The sequence below is a fragment of the Pleurodeles waltl genome, chromosome 3_1 (assembly GCF_031143425.1).
Source record: "Pleurodeles waltl isolate 20211129_DDA chromosome 3_1, aPleWal1.hap1.20221129, whole genome shotgun sequence".
Lineage (NCBI taxonomy): Eukaryota > Metazoa > Chordata > Amphibia > Caudata > Salamandridae > Pleurodeles > Pleurodeles waltl.
In genome coordinates, this window is record NC_090440.1 from 274495994 (window position 1) to 274513980 (window position 17987).

At 40.8% G+C, this 17987-nt stretch overlaps 1 protein-coding gene across 8 annotated transcripts in view; it reads left to right on the forward strand.

The window, feature by feature from the left end:
- TJP1 (tight junction protein 1) overlaps positions 1-17987 on the forward strand; it is a 478449-nt gene that overhangs the window by 153904 nt on the left and 306558 nt on the right. For all 8 annotated transcript variants that reach the window (XM_069222373.1, XM_069222377.1, XM_069222378.1 and 5 more), the window contains exons 4-5: positions 174-276; positions 1738-2011. In XM_069222373.1, coding sequence (XP_069078474.1) covers positions 174-276; positions 1738-2011 — 377 coding nt within the window. The remainder of the gene's footprint in view (positions 1-173; positions 277-1737; positions 2012-17987) is intronic.

Sequence of the window (17987 nt, forward strand, 5' to 3'; positions counted from 1 at the left end):
ACTCCCAAAGCAGCAAAATACGTATAACGCCAGACTTACTGCATGTGTAAATGCTTGTCAAATGGTGGTTTATATGAAGGTTGGTGAAGAAAAAACCTACTTCCAGAATTTATTTGTGAAAATCATCAGTCGCTTTTCCTGCAGAGTGCATGACGATTTATATCTGTTTTTAGGGAAAATGACCGTGTTGCAATGGTTAATGCAGTGTCCATGGATAACGTAGAGCATGCTTTCGCTGTTCAGCAGCTTCGAAAAAGTGGAAAGAATGCCAAAATTGTGAGTAATTTTTTTATTTTTAGAAAATATTGTAGTTTTAGTCCTAACAAGTTCCAGGGGTGTTTATGTGACTATAATATTGAATACTGCATGTTTTATCCATACACCTAATGAATAAATGTGGCAGAAAGCGTAAGTGCTGCATGATCTTGATAAAAGCTCTGACTTCAGTTTACAGGATTCCCTATAGCCCCTTCTACAGATGCATGGCTGCTACTGCAGAAGTATTTTGAATTTCGTGCCTGAGATCATTTGAGATGCAACTTGTTGAACACTGCACACAAAATTACCGTTTTGACAGATTCCAGAGAAAATCCTCGCATAAGACACGCACCGATCAGGCTATTCCCTTAAAAGTGCAAAGTTTTTTTTCTACCCTACCACTGTATCATCCATAATGCATGCACTAATGTGGGCAATTGTATTGTACGAGATTATCAATCAAGATTGACGTCCCATTCCGTAGAAGGTAACATGACGTTCAGATATCTAGGTCAGGAGAATAAACTGAAAGCCCAATATAGCCCCAGCCCCCAGCATCACCTAATCTCTGAATCTTGTTAGTCAATAAGTTAATAAGCAAATGTTTATTCATTTAAATTCATAAGAATAAGGAGGTGGCTAAACTGTGATTGAAAGTGTGGATTGAAGGCCTTTCCTCTCTGCACCAAATTGTCTACTTTTTTTAGGCCTTGCCTACAAACAGGTTTGAGCTGTCTGTTTGCGTAAGACCACTTGTGGACCATACCAAAAACTTACAGTGGGCTTAAATCTCCCCGCCCCCCCACTGCTAACCCATTTTTGATTTTATGTTTTTCTCGTTTATTTGCTTCTTAATTTGATGTCTTTCTTTCCTGTTCTTTAGTTTTTCCCATCTGAGTTAGTAAGGTGTTCAAGTACCACAGTGGTGCTGGATCCGAACTTGGTCATGCCAATATTTTAGAACCTTATCTCTCCACCACTGGCGAGGTGAAGAGACTGTTATCCGAGATACAGTGTTTTTGTTCAGTTTATTAAGCACTTGCAACATACTTTTGAGACTTCTTTTGAACAGCCTGTAATCTTTCTTTGAATAGGAACATGTAGATTTTGGTTAAGTAGCTTGTTTACTAATGTTTAATCATTACTTTAAACTTTCTAGTTATTGTTGGGTGAGCAACATTTTTCAGCAAACCTATATTGCATACCCGCCGATTATTAAAACTTAAATATGCCATATTTTAAGTCAGATACGTGGAAAAAATGGTTTGAAATTATCTCTGTGCTTATTGTGGCTGTTTTATGAATTCGTTAATAGGGTTAATTGGAAAACCACTTTTCTTATAAAGAATTAATTTTGATATTGAACCACTGCCTCCTGCAGTTGTCAATCTAAACACATAAATGTTTCTGCCTTAAAAAACACTTTGCAATATGTTGAATATATTATATATACATTCTGAAACTTATAATTGATTACAGACCATACGAAGGAAGAAAAAAGTGTCGCTTCCGGTAGTTCGACATGACCCAGTTCCAGTTTCCGAAAATGAAGAAGATAGTTTTGAAGATGATGTGGCTGATCAGAGAGCTTCACGACCTATTACCAGCAGAAGAAATGAAAGAAGTTGGGTACGAGACAGAAGTGCAAGTCGAGAGCGAAGTTTGTCTCCAAGATCTGACAGAAGATCTGTGTCTTCTAGTCAGCCTCCAAAACCAGCCAAAGTGACCCTGGTGAAATCTCGAAAGAATGAAGGTATATCAAGAAAAGCACACTTGATAGTCGGTATATTTGATGCTATCTTAAGAATGAAAATGAATTCAACATTTATAAACAGATTGTGTGTGAAACTTTACGTTCCATTTTGAATTTCTTTAAAACATTCCTTTGCAACTTGCCTGGGCACATTTTCAAAATAGTAACAGCACAGGTATATTTGATACAACTGTGTCCATGATGATACTTTGCTTTAAATTTCCCCGCTAAGAATCGCTTTTGCTAAATTGATTCTAGAGAATTGTGGAAGTATTTGTTTCTTCAAATGAGAAACGGGGTTTTAAAATACTTCAGTAATTTAGATTGTGTAAATCATAAGTCTAGCTGATCAGAGACCTGAACTGCATCTGTAAAATTGATACACATTGTTTTTTTTCCCACCACCTGATTATCTTCATCAGAAACTCAGCAGTGACACCTCATTTTGTCTGCCATAGCCCTTTCATGCTAATGTTCTCAGTGTGTACGTCGTCACACTGACGTGTATTTCATTTTCTGATAAGAGTATTAATAGGAATGATTATTTTTATAGTTATCAAACACATCTAGATAGGAACGTTCTCACATAACATGATGTGTATTGTAATGGAAATGGAATAGATGCTATTGAAAACTCCTAAATTGCAACTTTAAAGATAACTTGTGTGGGGTGACACTGTTTGGTGAGAACTTTAAATGTGCACCTCCATGTAAAATCACCTGTTCGTCTGAGAAATTTGGGTGGTGGTTGCTATTATGTTACCCATTGAACATCCTCTCCTTATCTTCTTAAACCATTACTTTCCTTTAATAATTGAAGTTAATTTTCTCTTTCTGGTGGTGTAACTGGTGGACGTGAAGCACCTCATTTTCAGTGGGTGGGAGCCATTTTTCCCATTATAAAAAAAATAATGAATGCAACTTGATAGGGGAGGTCCGTGCATCAGTCCTTGAAAGCTGACAGTCGCAGTGTGCACTACATGGTCAGCAGTCTCTAGCAATTTCATGGCAAAGAGTGAAAGAATTGAGGACGGAAGATTATAAGGAGGGTTGCATTTAGTATGTACTTGGAAGATGGGGATATAAACCATTTGTCTTCCTGTTTTTGTTCAATCATATATAAAGTTATGGGATGTGGTGGTGTGTATGAGAGAGAGTTCCGGGGGGGCTGAGAAGAGAAGAAAGTTGTTAAAAAGCCTAAATTCCTTTGTTGGATTCATTTAAGGTAACTATTCAGATGCTTACATAAGAGGATTGCCTTTTTTGTATTTCTCCCATTTCTTGTTGACCGTCTGTAGAGGCTGTGGAACCTTGAGTTTTGCAATATGAAGCCCTTTCTGGATTCACAAGCTGTGCATTAATCTGCCATCTACTGGTTGGGCCCGTAGTCATCTTTTGTTTGTTTCTCATTTCTCTCACTTTTTTTTTTTTAATGGGCATTGTTGACCACCATTTGGTGGTTTGTCCATCCGCTGTGTGACATCATATAGCACCCCGGAAGTTCCTGTGCGTAGTCTCCCATCTTCAGATTCTTTTTTCTGCAGTTCAGTCTGGAAGCATGACTGAGGAGCTCCAAAGTTTTTTTTGGGGGGAAAAACAGACAAAACTAAAACGATAAACAAAATTGCCAAAGGCCGCAAGAAAAGCAACAATAAGACAAAGGAGATCCTACTCTGTCTTAACTGGGGCCCTTCCGGTAACAACCACTTGGTCATGGAAAACACTCCCTTTAAATTTTGCCCCAACTGCCACCACAAATGTACCTAGAGAAACCTCCCCTGAGGCCGACGCTAAAAAGTGGCAAGATGCAAAAAGGCTGCAAAGGACACAGAAAAGAAGAAGCCCAAAGGTATCTAAACTGCAGAAAGGCTCAGACATGAAGTCCTTGGGCAATAAGTCCCAAAATGCTTCCTCGACTTTGAAGCATTCGTTGACTGATGGTGAGACAAAATAAAAAGAGCCACACGGCCACCTACCAAGGGATACCAATGGAGGCAAAACACAGTTAAACCCTCGATGCAACTGTCCGCTCAAGAGGGAGTGGGAGAGAAGAGCAAGGTTTCAGAGATGTTGGACTTGCTGACACCAAAAACGGGACCACCATCAAACAAACAGCGCTCAAGGTTGAACGAAAGAAGGCTCAAATGGCTGCCTTCCTGTAGAGGATGGAGTTCTACGACTCCTTGAGGGAATTTCGTAGGCCTTCGACCAGTGAATTCAAATACGACAGGTCTGTTATGGAGGCACTGTCAACCCTAGAACCTCATGAAGAGGCAGACGAAGAGTTCTACAAACTCGAGGAGGTCAAAGACACAACTAAGTTCGATGACCAGAACTAGTTTGAGGAGACATTGCATGATCTTGATGCAGAGTCCCTGGAGGAAGAGGTGCACAACTACCCTTCGAGGCCATCTCCACTTGACCTAAAACCAAAGACGTTTCTGGGACTAGAGATCATACAACTCAGAAAGGAGGTCGAAGAACTCTTACAAAATAGAGAGATAGAAAAGGTCCCAGCGAGGGAAACAAACAAGTGAAACTATTCTCCCTAATGTTTGGTGCCAAAGCAAGACCTGACTTTGGGTCAATCCTAGACCTCAGATTCATAAACAAATTCAATGTTTCAAGATGACGACACTTCAAGGAGTCATACCACTCTTAAGGAAGGGGGGATTACATGGCCACTTTCTCTCTAAAAGATGCTTATCTACATATACATATGAATCAAAAACACAAAAGTACCTCTGATTTGTACTTGTCAAGATACACTACCAATTCAGGGTACCAGCTATCATTTGCCTTAAAGTCAGCCTTAGGAATCTTCACAAAGTGCCTTGCGACTGTGGCAGCTCACGCAAGAAGAAAAATAATCAATGTCTACTCATACAGAGATGACTTGTTACTAAAAGCACAATCAAAGGAAAGATGTTGCAGGGACATACAAACAGTGATTGCCACACTGGAATGCCTTGTTTTACAATAAATCACAAAACGTCTTCACCACAACCAAAACAAGTAAATTTGTTCTTGGGAGCAACATTAAATTCCAAAACAGCACAATCCTATCCAGTCCAAAGGAGAGCAAAGGCAATTGTAGAGCAGACTCACCTTTACCAGAGGGGTCAGTCTCTGACAGTGAGGATTATCATGAAACTCATGGGCATGATGGCATCATGCATCACACTCATACCACATGCAAAATTAAACGTGCCACAATCAGGAATGAATCTCCAACAACAGAACACAAGCCACTGTGAGCTGGGAGGATGTAGTGATCATCACAGTGAAGGTGGAAAGGGTGATACAATGGTGGATATCAGCAAGCGCGAGCATGAGAAGACCATTCAAGACACCATCTCCCTCGGTGACCATAACAATGGACGCATCCCACAAGGACTGGGGAGTGCACACAGTCAATTTAAATGTATGGGGATTATGGCATAGCACAGATACAGTAAAACACATCAATTGTCTTGAGATGAAAACAGTATTCCTAGCCCTAAACGATTTCCAATCTCACATAACAGGTCAAACTGTACTAATTCAAATGAACTACACAACTGCCATGTTCTACCTCAACAAACAGGGAGGAACAAAAACATTCACCCTTTCCAAACTAGTCCAGAAAATATAGAGCTGGACAATTCAAAGACAGATCACACTGCACAAAGTTCACCTACCAGGGAAACAAAACACTGAAGCGGACAGACTAAGCAGGCAGGACATCACGAATAGGAGGTGAAAAAGGAAACACTGGAAATGTCTGGGGAGGACCAAAAATAGACCTGTTTCTAACTGCAAAAAACGCAACATGCCAACACTTTGCCTCTTGGTTTTTACACACCAGTCATTGGGAAATGCCCTGTTAGTAAACCGGTCAGGGAGATTTGTGCACAACCTTCCTCTGATTCCCCTGATTCCAACATACTGGACAAAGCCAGACAACCCGGGACAAAACTCAACCTGATAACCCCACAATGGGCCACGCAGACCTAGTACTTGGACCTACTAGAACTGTCTTAAGGGCAGATGATTACACTCAAAACAGAACAGGACCTACTATTAATGCAAGAAGAGAAAGTGTACAACCCAGAGCCAGCTACACTCAGCCTAATGGCAGGGCTCCTGAATATCTGGAATTTACATTTGCTGACCAAAACAATAAAAATCCTAAGAGAAGCAAGGAAACCAAGCAGCCTGAGATGTTACATGTCATAATGGAAAAGATACATTGATTGGTACACAGATAACAAGAGATTGGAAACAGGAAATTGTACTAACATACCTCATATACTTGCTAGACAGCATTCTAACCTACGCATCAGTACACCTAGAAGCAATACAGGTACACCTGGAAGCCATCTACATGGAGGCAGTTGTAACCTACAACAGGGGTATCTCGGATAACAGTCTCTTCACCTCCCCAGTGGTGGAGAGATAAGGTTCTAAAAGATTGGCATCACCAAGTTCGGATCCAGCACCATTCTGGTACTTGAACACCTTACTAACTCAGTTGACGACAGAGCCTTTTGAGCCTATGCACAAGTCGTACCTAAAATCTCTCACTCTAAAGGCAGCTTTTCTAATTGCGATCACATTGCTACACAGAGTCAGTGAACTTCAAGGGTTAAAGGCAAATTAACCATATCTACAAATTCACAGGGGCAAGATGGTGCTCAGAAGTAACCCACACTTTCTACTCAAGGTGGTTACCCAGTTTCATGTCAACCAAATATACAGCTACCAATGTTCTTCAAACAACCAAAGACACAGTCCGAAAGAGCCCTGCACACATTGGGTGTGAGGAGAGCATGAATGTACTATTAGCAGGAAACAAAAGAGTTTCTTAAAGGAAGCCAAGTGTTTGTCTTTTTTGCCAGAACAAGCTCAGGTTCACCAGTAACTAAAGAAACTATTCCAAGTTCAATCATTGAAACAATACCAACTTGATATTCCAGGGAGGGGAAACCCTACCTGTGCGGCCAAGAGTGCACTCAACAAGGAAAAAAGGCACAACACTGGTGTTCTTAGCAAACGTTCTGATCTATGAAATTTGTGCAGCAGCCACATGGGCATAACCACAAACCTGTGCAAAACATTAGGGTGTGGACATTCAAATAAACAAACACCTGTTTGCGAAGACTTCCTGATTTCAACCCAGCCAACCCAAGGAACAGGATACTGCAATATAATTTAATACATGCACAGCATGTTAATCTAGAGAAGGGTCCATGCGGCGAAATGAAATGCTTACTTACCAGTAGCAGCTAGAAGATGAAAGGAGGAGAAAGGAAAAACAAAAAAAGAATCCGAAGATTGCGAGTACATACAAGCACAGGAACTTCTGGGGTGCCGCCTCATGTCATACAGGGGATGAAAGTACCACCTAATGGTGGTGGACAACGCCCACAGCTAAACAAAAAAAAAAAAAGAGCGAAAAGAATAAACAAACAAAAATGATTCCCGACTCAACCACTAGATGGCAGAATAATACACAGGATGTGAATCCAGAAAACCCTTCAAGCTATTCCGACTGGTGGGTAACCATTTCGTTTCTGTAGTTCCAACTCTATGTAATATTTGTTGGGAGGCCTTCTACCTATTATTATATTGTAAGTATTGTTACTCTGATTGTTAGTACTTGCTCTGGTAACTGTTTTTATCTATGTGAGTAATTTCAGCTATTATTTTATTACTACTGTTGTACCTAACAATTATTTACTTCCATCTAGTGGATGGATTCATCTTAATAGAGTTTTTCCTAAATTGCATGGTGAACAAAGGGAGAAGGGATTGTCATTAATTAGCCGCCTGTTCATGTTTTTTTTATTTTTCAGATTCTGCTCTATGTACTGGTGTTTTATTCAATGTGTACTGTTGTTTCCTTTGTTGATATAGTTTAATCCCTCCTTTGTATTCTGATACCCTTGTATTGTGCACTGTGGTTATACATAGATGTTTGTGTGTTTAATTATGCCTCAAATAATTGCCTTTAAAGACTTCATGCCACAGATTGTTGGTGTGATTCCAGATCCTTGTGGTGCTTCTAGGGGCGACAGTGAACCACAGGAGCCTGCATTTGAACTTCCACCTCTTGATGCACCCCTCTACCCCATGTCATGTACCCCAAGAGGCCTGCTATTTGGCCGGTCTTGTCTCTGGCACTGACTTTTTCACAAGTTGTATGGTTCATGCCAGTTTCTTCTATCTGTGCGCCAACACCACCTCCACTTGCACCAGTTTATAATCTGATCCAGAGGCCAAAAGATCATGAACCAGCATTTTAACAACCCAGGGCTATTTTGCTTTTTTAAATTATGAAAGAGCAGTTGGTGGTTATGCAGCAGATTCCAATCCAGTATCTGCCTCAACACCGGTACCAGCAGGCCATTTATGCCATTTTTTTGTATCGGATTCAGACCCAGTGCATGAAGTACATAATATCTCGAATAATAATGGGGATGGTTATAGGTTGCTCACCAACATTATACTGAGATTCGTTGTATTTAGACAAGTCACCACCTCCGGAAAGCATTTTGCATGCACTGGTGGTTTGGAGTACAATTGGAGCACATAGAATTGCTGTTTCCTCCTGTATAGAAGAAAACACAAGTATCGACAGATTCTGCAACCTCATCTTAGCCGTTATTACCATTGAAACTCTTACTGATGCCCTTCTGTATGAAAGGTCTATGCCATGCTTATGCCCACCAAAGTAGTCACCCTACTTTTAAGCAACATAGACTGTGGAACCCTGTGACCCGGACTTCTGAACAAGCACCATACGCCCATACACCGGAGAGCTTGAATATTCAACCCTCACCAGTATGATTAATCTGGAATCCTTTCCGCGAAACTCTCGGAATTGATTGACCTAGCCAAAGATCTACGCTGAGGTAGTAAAACAGTACAGCGGAGTTGTTGGCACCAGTTTCGTGCTTTAAAGGCACACCTTTAGGAGAACAGCCATGTTTTCAGGAGACGGGCAAGAATCCTTAATAGACATGCCCTTCGAAGCCTAAAAAGATTCCACGATAGTTTTGCCACAGCACGATCTTTGGAACTGTTGATGCCAGCCAAGAAATGTCCCCACCAATACAGGAAATTCAGAGGCTATTCCAGGTGGCTATATTACAAACACCATCCTTCGCAACAAACCCAATCTTTTGAGCCAGCACATTTGGAGTTTGGTAGGGGTGAAACCCCCCAAAAAATAAATATAAGATGATACAGCTGCATTGTGCATTAAAAGCATGCGTTCTAATGCCCGTAGGGCAAAGGCATGCACAAGAAAGTCTTGCTTTGTAAAGTTTGATATTCGCATTTACCCTGCGTGAATGACTGTTTCAAAATGCTCTCTTTGGCCCAACTCCCTTCAACGCTGGACAGAAGAGAACAGATGCCTTCCTTGGAGTATTTGCAGCTGTGCAACAGGCAGGCCTCCAGCCTTTTACCTGTGGTTCAGTGTGATTCAGGAATACTTTCAATATACAGTGTTCCGTCCAGACTTGCCTCCACCTCTCACGTTCATAAAGGGATGGTTGCCCATTTTCTGAAGTTGGGAGTGCATGAGCATGCCTAAAATACTGGCTGTTAAAGGTGGGCTCCTCCTAGTCAGTTGTGGACCACCTCCAGACAGTGTCTGTACCCCTAACATCATTGGGTTTCACCATCAACAAACCAAAATTCCTCCTGAGCCCCACACAAAGACGTCCATTTATTTGGCACAATTCTGGACGCTGTGGCATTCAGGGCTTTTTCTCCACCTCAATAAGTCTGAGCCATTCATGATATAATCCCAATGTTTTGGGATCAGTCCTGGGTCTCTGTGGTTATGGCTCTGATGCTCACATGTATCCTTCTCATCCTTAAAGGTGTCGTATGTGGGCCTTGAAGTGGACTCAGATCCCTGTAGTGGGCTCTGAGTCCGAGTAGATACAGCATTAGTAATACCTCTCTTATCTAGATCTCACAGGAAATGTCTCGGGATCTTCTGTGGTGGACTCTACTCCCTAAAGCTATACCCCTATAGTCCCAAATTGTTCAAGAAATATGTAAGCTTTCCTGGCGCACCTTGTTAGTTGCAACTTCTAATATACCCCTTATTAAAGGTAATTATAGCTCCCCATGATAAGGCTTCTAACAGAGGTTCACTTACATGGGCGCGGGGGCTCTGCCCCCTTTATTTTCACCCCAAAATTCCTTTTTAATTTCCTCGCAACATTATTAAAAAATAATGATGACCTATTGGTAGCGCTTTATAAGCACTCATCTCAATTGCATTTTCCTCTTGTTCTTAATCTTATCAGATTGGCAGACGGCCAGAGAATCACCATTTCCCTGGCTGATGAACTCACAGCCTTGAGGTCATCAGCTTGGCAAAATCACTGCCGTCTAGGCTAAGCCCCACCCCCTGACAACCTGGTGCAATGTTAGTCCACAGGTGCTTCAGGCTGAAGCCCTCCAGCACCAGGGGCTGCACGTCCTTCGGGAGCTGGAGCGAAGCCACCTCACACTTTCACAACTTGCCACAGGATGGAATGGGGTCGGCAGCCTCACCGAACCCACCCATCCTGTGACACGTTGTTAAAGGGTAGAGGCGGAAGGCAGCACATTGGGCATTGGGGTCTGCGCAGCTTGTCATTATAAGTTTTGAATTTGAGGACAGACTGTGCTGGTTCCAGTGGCCTGATTCCTGTGCTGTTTTCGGAGTGCGTCACTGTCCGTGTCGTAGGCAGGGGCAGCAGGGTGGCAGGGCATCATCCTATATTTTTGCATGGCCCCTCTAAAAAAATTAGCACCGGAGCCGACGAGGTGATTGCATTTATTTACATGTGCTGTTTAAAACAGATTTACTAAACCAGTCTGGATGGATGGTCACTTAGAGGAGTGGCTTTGGTTGTTGATGGAGAAGGGAGAGGGTATAGTTCCTTGGCTTGTGACCCTGTCACACTAAAGAATGGGCTTAACGTGTAGTGCAACAGCTGCATTCAGTGTCATTGAGCAGTCACAAACCTGGAGCTCTCTTCCATTCCATTATAAGCAGTGCACTGACTATGGGTTTACACCCATCACATGCCGGTGCTTGACTGAGGCCTTAAACATCTGTCTGTACTACCTATCTCCCTGCCTTCCCCGGTGAGGCCAAATAGTTTTTACCAGACTTTCACTACCCTAATGGAGTTCCGGTCTTGGAATCAGGAGTGTTGTGGTGAGAAGCTGGACCCCTCTCCCTAAGACTCCATTGCCATATGTCAGTGGTAGGTCATTGCCACTGCAGATATCCGTAAAACTACATCCTTGAAGTGTCCAAAACACTAAACACAGGACTACTGTAACCCTGTGTTAAAAATTGGTATTCCTTAACATAAGGAATAACGTATAGTTCTTAAATGTTGAAAACCACTTGTTTTTCAAATAGAGGTGCATGTTTATATGCCCACATTTAAATTCTAAATGGCCTTTTTTTTTTTTTTTTTTTTTTAACTGTACCTCATTGGTGGCTCTCAAGATGCACGATCTGGTCAGGGCTGCTTGCTATAACTGAGAAACCTTCACACTACCAATCAGGCGCACCCCATATCTACAAGAATCGCCATGAGCAGCAGAGATAGAAGAGAGAGGCTTGAGGAAATAAAGGGGAAAGTGAAGGGAGAAACAGTGTTTGATACAAAAGAGTGAGGGAGAATGAAGAGAGATAAATGAAGGAGAGGGAACAAGACCAGAGGAGGCAGAAGAAATGTTGGGGGGCAAAAGGGGATACATGGAGGCGTGAGAGCGAATAAAAGAGCAGATAAAAGGGAGGGATGTAAGGGAGAAACGAGGGTAAAAAATAAGGTAGAACAGAAGAAGAGAAACTAGGAAGAGAGGAGCAGAGGGATAGACAAAGGTAAGAACGAGATGAAAGGAGAAAAGGGATACACATATGGACAAATTTAAAGTGAGGTGAGACAAAGAAAGGGGAGTACCATGTGTTCAAGGGGGATGCATTAAAAGGAGGGAGAAGGAAGAGGGGCAATAGGAGAGATTTGTTTGTGTATTAAATACAATGTTCAATGGCATGTGTGACTGTAGATACTCTGCATACTCCAGCAATCTGATATTGGGTCCGGAGTTTTGCAAGTTGTTTTTAATTTCTGCCCCTGATATATTCTGTAAAAAAAAAATAAAAAAAAAAGATTGTTGTCCAGAGATTTTCATTTCCGATTTGTGTTTTTGGATCATTAGAGAAGTAATTTAACCTGGTTAGACATTGCTAATCTGGGCCGAATTTTTCTGGACGGCTTTTTTAAAAATAACGGATGTGCTGCAGTAATTATGTAATGTTTCAGGAACTATGAGACCTATGTACTTTATTTTGGAATCAAAACATAGATTTTGGGGGTCAAGTAGCCTTGTAGAGACAGAAAATAACTCCTTAGATCAACCCTTCTGCCATTTTCCAAAATGGCGGCCATTATAAAGGAAGAAGAGCATATATAGAAATGAAACAAATAATGGTTTTTAATCCTTTTATTTGTATACAAAACAATGTTTATGAACTGAATATGAAAAAAAATTGTATTACTCCTGTTTTAGACACACTTTCATAGTTCACTCTATTTGTTTTGACAATCACTCGTGGTACATTTGCAGAATGTTGAACATTTGAGAAGAGCATATCAGGGACGTCTTTGTAGCACAGGTTTTGAAAGTACATGCAAGTTCTGGGGTAGAGGCTTTGGAAATTCTGTAGGTTTTAGCACCCCTAAATATCTTCCCAACCAAATTCACTCATATCTTTCTCTACATATGCATGATCCAAAACATTTACACATCTTCTGATCAAGTAGATCACTCTTTTAATGTACCCATGCAAAGAATGACATCGTTGTAAGGTCACTTAACAGGGCTGACCTCTTGAACTCACCATACTGAAGCTTGTCAAATGTGTGAAAGTCAAAACTTGTTTTCCACACATGCACAAGGTATTTTTTTTTATGTCTTTAAAGTAGCATTCTTCAGTCTCAGAAAAACCTTTTAGAAACTTCACTGGTTCAGCAGTTACAGCTCCAAGATTTGTTGCAGTTTTGCTCATAGTGTCATCACCTGATAGAATAGGTGCCTTGATAAGGACAGTAGGCATCTCTGGGTCAAGTTTCTTGTACATAGCATGAAGCAGGATTAAGTGTCCTTTCTCACCTGTTCCATAACGTAATCATAACTCTGACAATCCTTTACTTATGAACATTGCAACAAATCTATGTAGTACAATGAAATCTGTGTCATTTGACAGTACAATGAGTCTGTTGGAACCATTTTGAAAAGCCCACTCAACATGTGGCACAACATGAGTCAGCTTCCTCCAATTTGCTGTTAAGTTCTGTTCTGCTCTACTGCAGACTAAGAGGAGACAAAGTAAAAGGAATGCCAAGAATGCAGCACTCTTAGTCTGAGTAATGAATTTCTTAATACACTTCCCAAGTCTCATGGACAAAAAGAATAACGTAAGCTTTTATTTCAGATGCAAAAACACTATTGCAATTCTGAAAATGATCACAGCAGTGAAATAGTACTGATCAGAGAATTCAGCAATGGTTATAATACAAAAATATATATACATATATTACATATTCACGCATGCACAACACAAAGCTAAAAAAGAGAATTAAAAATGCATCACCATGCGGCTTGACATCAACATCATCCCTTAATTTTCCAGCTTCAGTCTGAGGAACCCTCACAACCGAGAAAGAGGGAGTTTTTCAAGCCTCATGGGGTTCTGAGCAATGCATCCCCCCTCAGAATGAGTTTCTTCTAGTCTCAGTTGTCAAACTTTCTCCCCTTGTGTTCTTTAAACAAACTAAAGGGGATAATGCTAGAAACTCCCCCTCCCATACAGTAAGTTGTTGTTCAAACACTGCACCAGGTCAGTGTTGGAAAGGAGCACACTTGAGACTGGCAAAATCTCACTGTTTTTCCAAGACCGAGCCGTTCCCTGCCTTACCATAAACATTCTCAGCCTGGTACATGTTATCTCTGATACTCCTCCATGTTATGTACCCGTCCTCGGTGGGAAAGAGCGAAGCTACCGCTGCAGAAGCTATGCGTGGAAAAATACATGCACCACCAATGTGGCGGTGTGTAAAGCTAAGCACAAAATGGAGTCAGTGGTCAAGTTGGAGGGTGGTTAAATACATATAGTATTACAAGTTCTTAAACAATATGGCCTGTACCCTTTGAACATAGCTCTGCAGGCACCAACCCCTCATTGAAAATCATTCCGCTTGCAATAAATGAAAAACATTTAATTGGCGAGTTAACATCTCCAAGTTTATTATCATCGATGTTGATGACCAGAATTTATCAAGTTGCACAGGTATGGGTGTAGAATTTTTTATATAGGCAAGGGCAGTTGTTCAACTTGTAGACATTCGTCTGATTCTCTTACATCCTTTGACAGAGAGTTCAAGATAAATGTTAGAGACAATGTGTAGTTCTTGCAAGGTACACACTGACATTGATATTTCTAGAAAAGTCTGACGTCTCTGAAGTTTTGGATGGATGAACTCTTGACCATCTACAGCAACAACAGTTTTCAATGAGGACAGCATTTCAATTTGAAATTCTTCAGGTGAAAGTTTTTTTTCATGCTCTTGTACGAGTTTGTGCTTCACTGGTTTGGTTGCAGCATCTCCATCACATAATGCGTTTGTTGGAAGATCATGCAACAGAATGTCCTTGATAAATCCACCCCTCTCATTTGCTACATCCATCTCTCTGTGTGCTTGCGAATGTTGTTTTTTTGTAACCTGTTTTGTAATGGCTGGTTGGGCCGAAACTCTTACTATGGCAATTAAAGTGTGGAAGTTTAGCTTTAGTGATTCTGTCAAGCAGCTTTTTCTCTTCCAAATCTTTCCTGCTTCAGTTCTATGTATAGTTTCGATCAATGTTCCAGGACATCTGGTAGACGTGTCTTTGTATTGTTAGCTACATATTGTTTTGGTCACAAAGTTGTGTAGTTGCACTGCCACATGAAATGAAGAAGGCTGCCAACATGTTTATTAAAACGTTCCCCTCTCTTTCCCACAAGGTCGTGGTGAGGAACAGTTTCACGATGGCCAATTAATTTTGAATTTGTCATCTCTCTGAAAACATTGCAAATAGAAAGGACTTCATGGTAAACTAGCTGCTATTGAGCAACATGTTCACTTTTACGTGTCTAACCAACAATTCCCTTGGAGCTTTTCTGTGATTTCTGGATCATCTGTTCCAGTTTCATTTCTGGAGCACAGCATTGAACCTTCCCTCTCTGTCTTTCGCCTCAAAATGTCTTTGGATGAATTTTCTTTAGAGATATGTTTTTTCCACCTCTAGCTTCTTCACTCTTTCCAAAAACCAAGACCCATATTGCAGGTAGTTTATACAGTCAAATTTGTGAAACACGCTATTCAGGGACTCTGCGGTCTTCATGTGTAGCTCCCAATCACCTGATCAGCATGACCAAGGTTTTCACTAGAGCTATTGTGTAAAACATTTCCCCAGTACTTGCAAAGTTCAGATTTTTCTTCACATTTTTTGGCAAACTCTACAAACTTGGTTTTCGGATTTTGAACTGAGTGTATTGAACATTGGGTAGCTTTCAATTATGTCTTTTAAATGAAGTGCACCCTGTATTTTGTTCACTTCTGAGATGAGATATGCAACATCTAATTTGTCATTTTTGTTGCAGAAAGAATTCCAAAACAATGTTTCTATAGCCTCATCTATGATGAGCAACAAACAAAATGAGTTAGGCTCGATACTGATTGGACAGTTTTGCATTCAAAGATTTCAGGCATTGTCTCTGCACACCACTCATAAAAATGTCAGCTACAATACGGAAAACACCTTTATTGCTCAAAATTGGCAGGATAGCTGTGTATACTGTTGCGCAGTTTGTGACTGGAGATGGTGTTACTTTTAAAAAACCAACCTTCTTCAGTGGGACGGTATTCTGGTAGATCAGAGCATGAAGTCCAGCCCACAGAGGAACGGGCTTTTCTTAATCCTTCATCCCGCACCAAATAAGCAATATGATAAATTCAGTTAAATTAGCTTTGCGGACTGCAGCATCCGGTAGAAGAAGATTCATGTCCTCATTCACTTTGAAACTTTCTGGTAGACTGGGACATGATGGCTTGTAGTGATTATGCACACATTGACAAGACAGTTGGGTTATGAGTTTTCAGCTATGTTTGTTTATGCCTACAGCTTGTTTACCAGCAGCTACTTCATTGGTACTGTGTTGAAAAAGCACCATGGCAGTATCATGTGTGCTGGCTGTTCCAGACAAAGAAGAGCTGTCTTCAAAATCATCAAGAGCAGCAATTGTAAATCCTTTCCTGGTAAAGTGACCTGGAAGTAGTGTGCTGTCAGATTCACAAGATTTCACAGCATAAGCTGCTAATAAGTTCCTGCACCGTCCGATGTCATTATAACTTGTTAATACACCAATCCGATTAGGTCAGTACTTCTGCACTTGTCATAGATTGCGTAGGCAGTCATCATGTATAGCAGAGTTTTCTTTTTGCCGTGATGTAATTCATCAAACATGATTTGGAAAAGACAGTACATTTGCACAGCATAGGCCTGTCTGTCCATGCGACTGTCTTCCACTTCTTCGCTTATATCTTCAAAACCATCTTCAATGTTGTCTGCTTCTGTTCCAAGCTCAAGAACTTTAGTTTGTAACAATTTTGCTTTGCTGATATTAATACATGTAAAAAAATATTAAAACGTCAGCTATCCTTGATGATTTGCAGAGCTCTGGGGCATCACAAAATTTGTCATTAAGTCCAAAATCTAAATCTTTCAGGACACTACTTTACTGCATCCTCTGATCTTGTTTTGGCAGTAAGAACTTCCGGAGTCAAATCAGCTGAGAACACCAAAAGTGTCTCATTAGTTTTGTTAGACTGACAAAAACAAATTCTGGCATTGTACATTCTCACCTGAAAAATCTTAAATCAATTATTATGGATCAATACAGTTTCATCAATTTGACCATTATTTCTCTGATCTCACTGAGTTTGAAACAGTAGCCAGAACTCGAGTGGCTTTAAAACTTCTTTTGCTTTTTCAAAGAGTGCAGACTTAGCTGAATGCTGATGGTTACATTGCTGCGGGAGCTCAGTGTACACTTATATTTTCGAATGTATGCACTCATGCAGTTCGGGTGGGCATACAGATCTGCTGCAGATACATTTCACCTCACTGTTTCGATCAGCTACTCTGCTGAAAACTTCATCTTGGAAAAAACTAGCTGCATATAAAAACATGTTTCCCCTTTGGGGATCACATACTCTGTATTTTGTTCTTTCGTCAATCCCTTTGGCCCTTGTTCTGGCTAAACCACAGACGACACATTGAAGATCCTTTGCTTTCTGATCAGTTGTTGGAGGTGTTGATCTATAGCCATCAATCTTCTAAGTGGATGAGCATTGTTTGGTTGTCATCGCTTTCTCAGAGGACTTGGATCCTTGTTGTGATTCACTTGTTTCTGCTATTTTTCGATGATTTATTTCCATTGTACAAGACTTGTAGCACTTGTTGTTATAATTATAAAATATTTGATCCTCTTAAACCACCAGTTTCAATCTTTTGTGAACTTTGTTTTGACATATTTCTGCAGCATCTTGAACTCTCTTATGTCCAGCCGCAGTTAATGATGCTTTTCTTTCGGATTAGTTTGGCATATGGCACATTTTCGTTTGTTGAAGTCTGAAGTTTCTTCAGAGGAAAGACCAAGAAAAGCTTTAAAAAAATCTGCTGAGGTATCCTCAAAAATTGGTAGCCCTTCAAAGATGAAGACTAAAGCTTCAGACAGAGTAAAAAAAAAAAGATGCCTGTTTCTGAGCCACCCGACACCACCATTCAAGGTAAAGCATACCTTCAAAAAGCCAACTTTTGCGCCATCGACAGGATCATTGTCGACAACAGCACCGTCGAAGGCTCA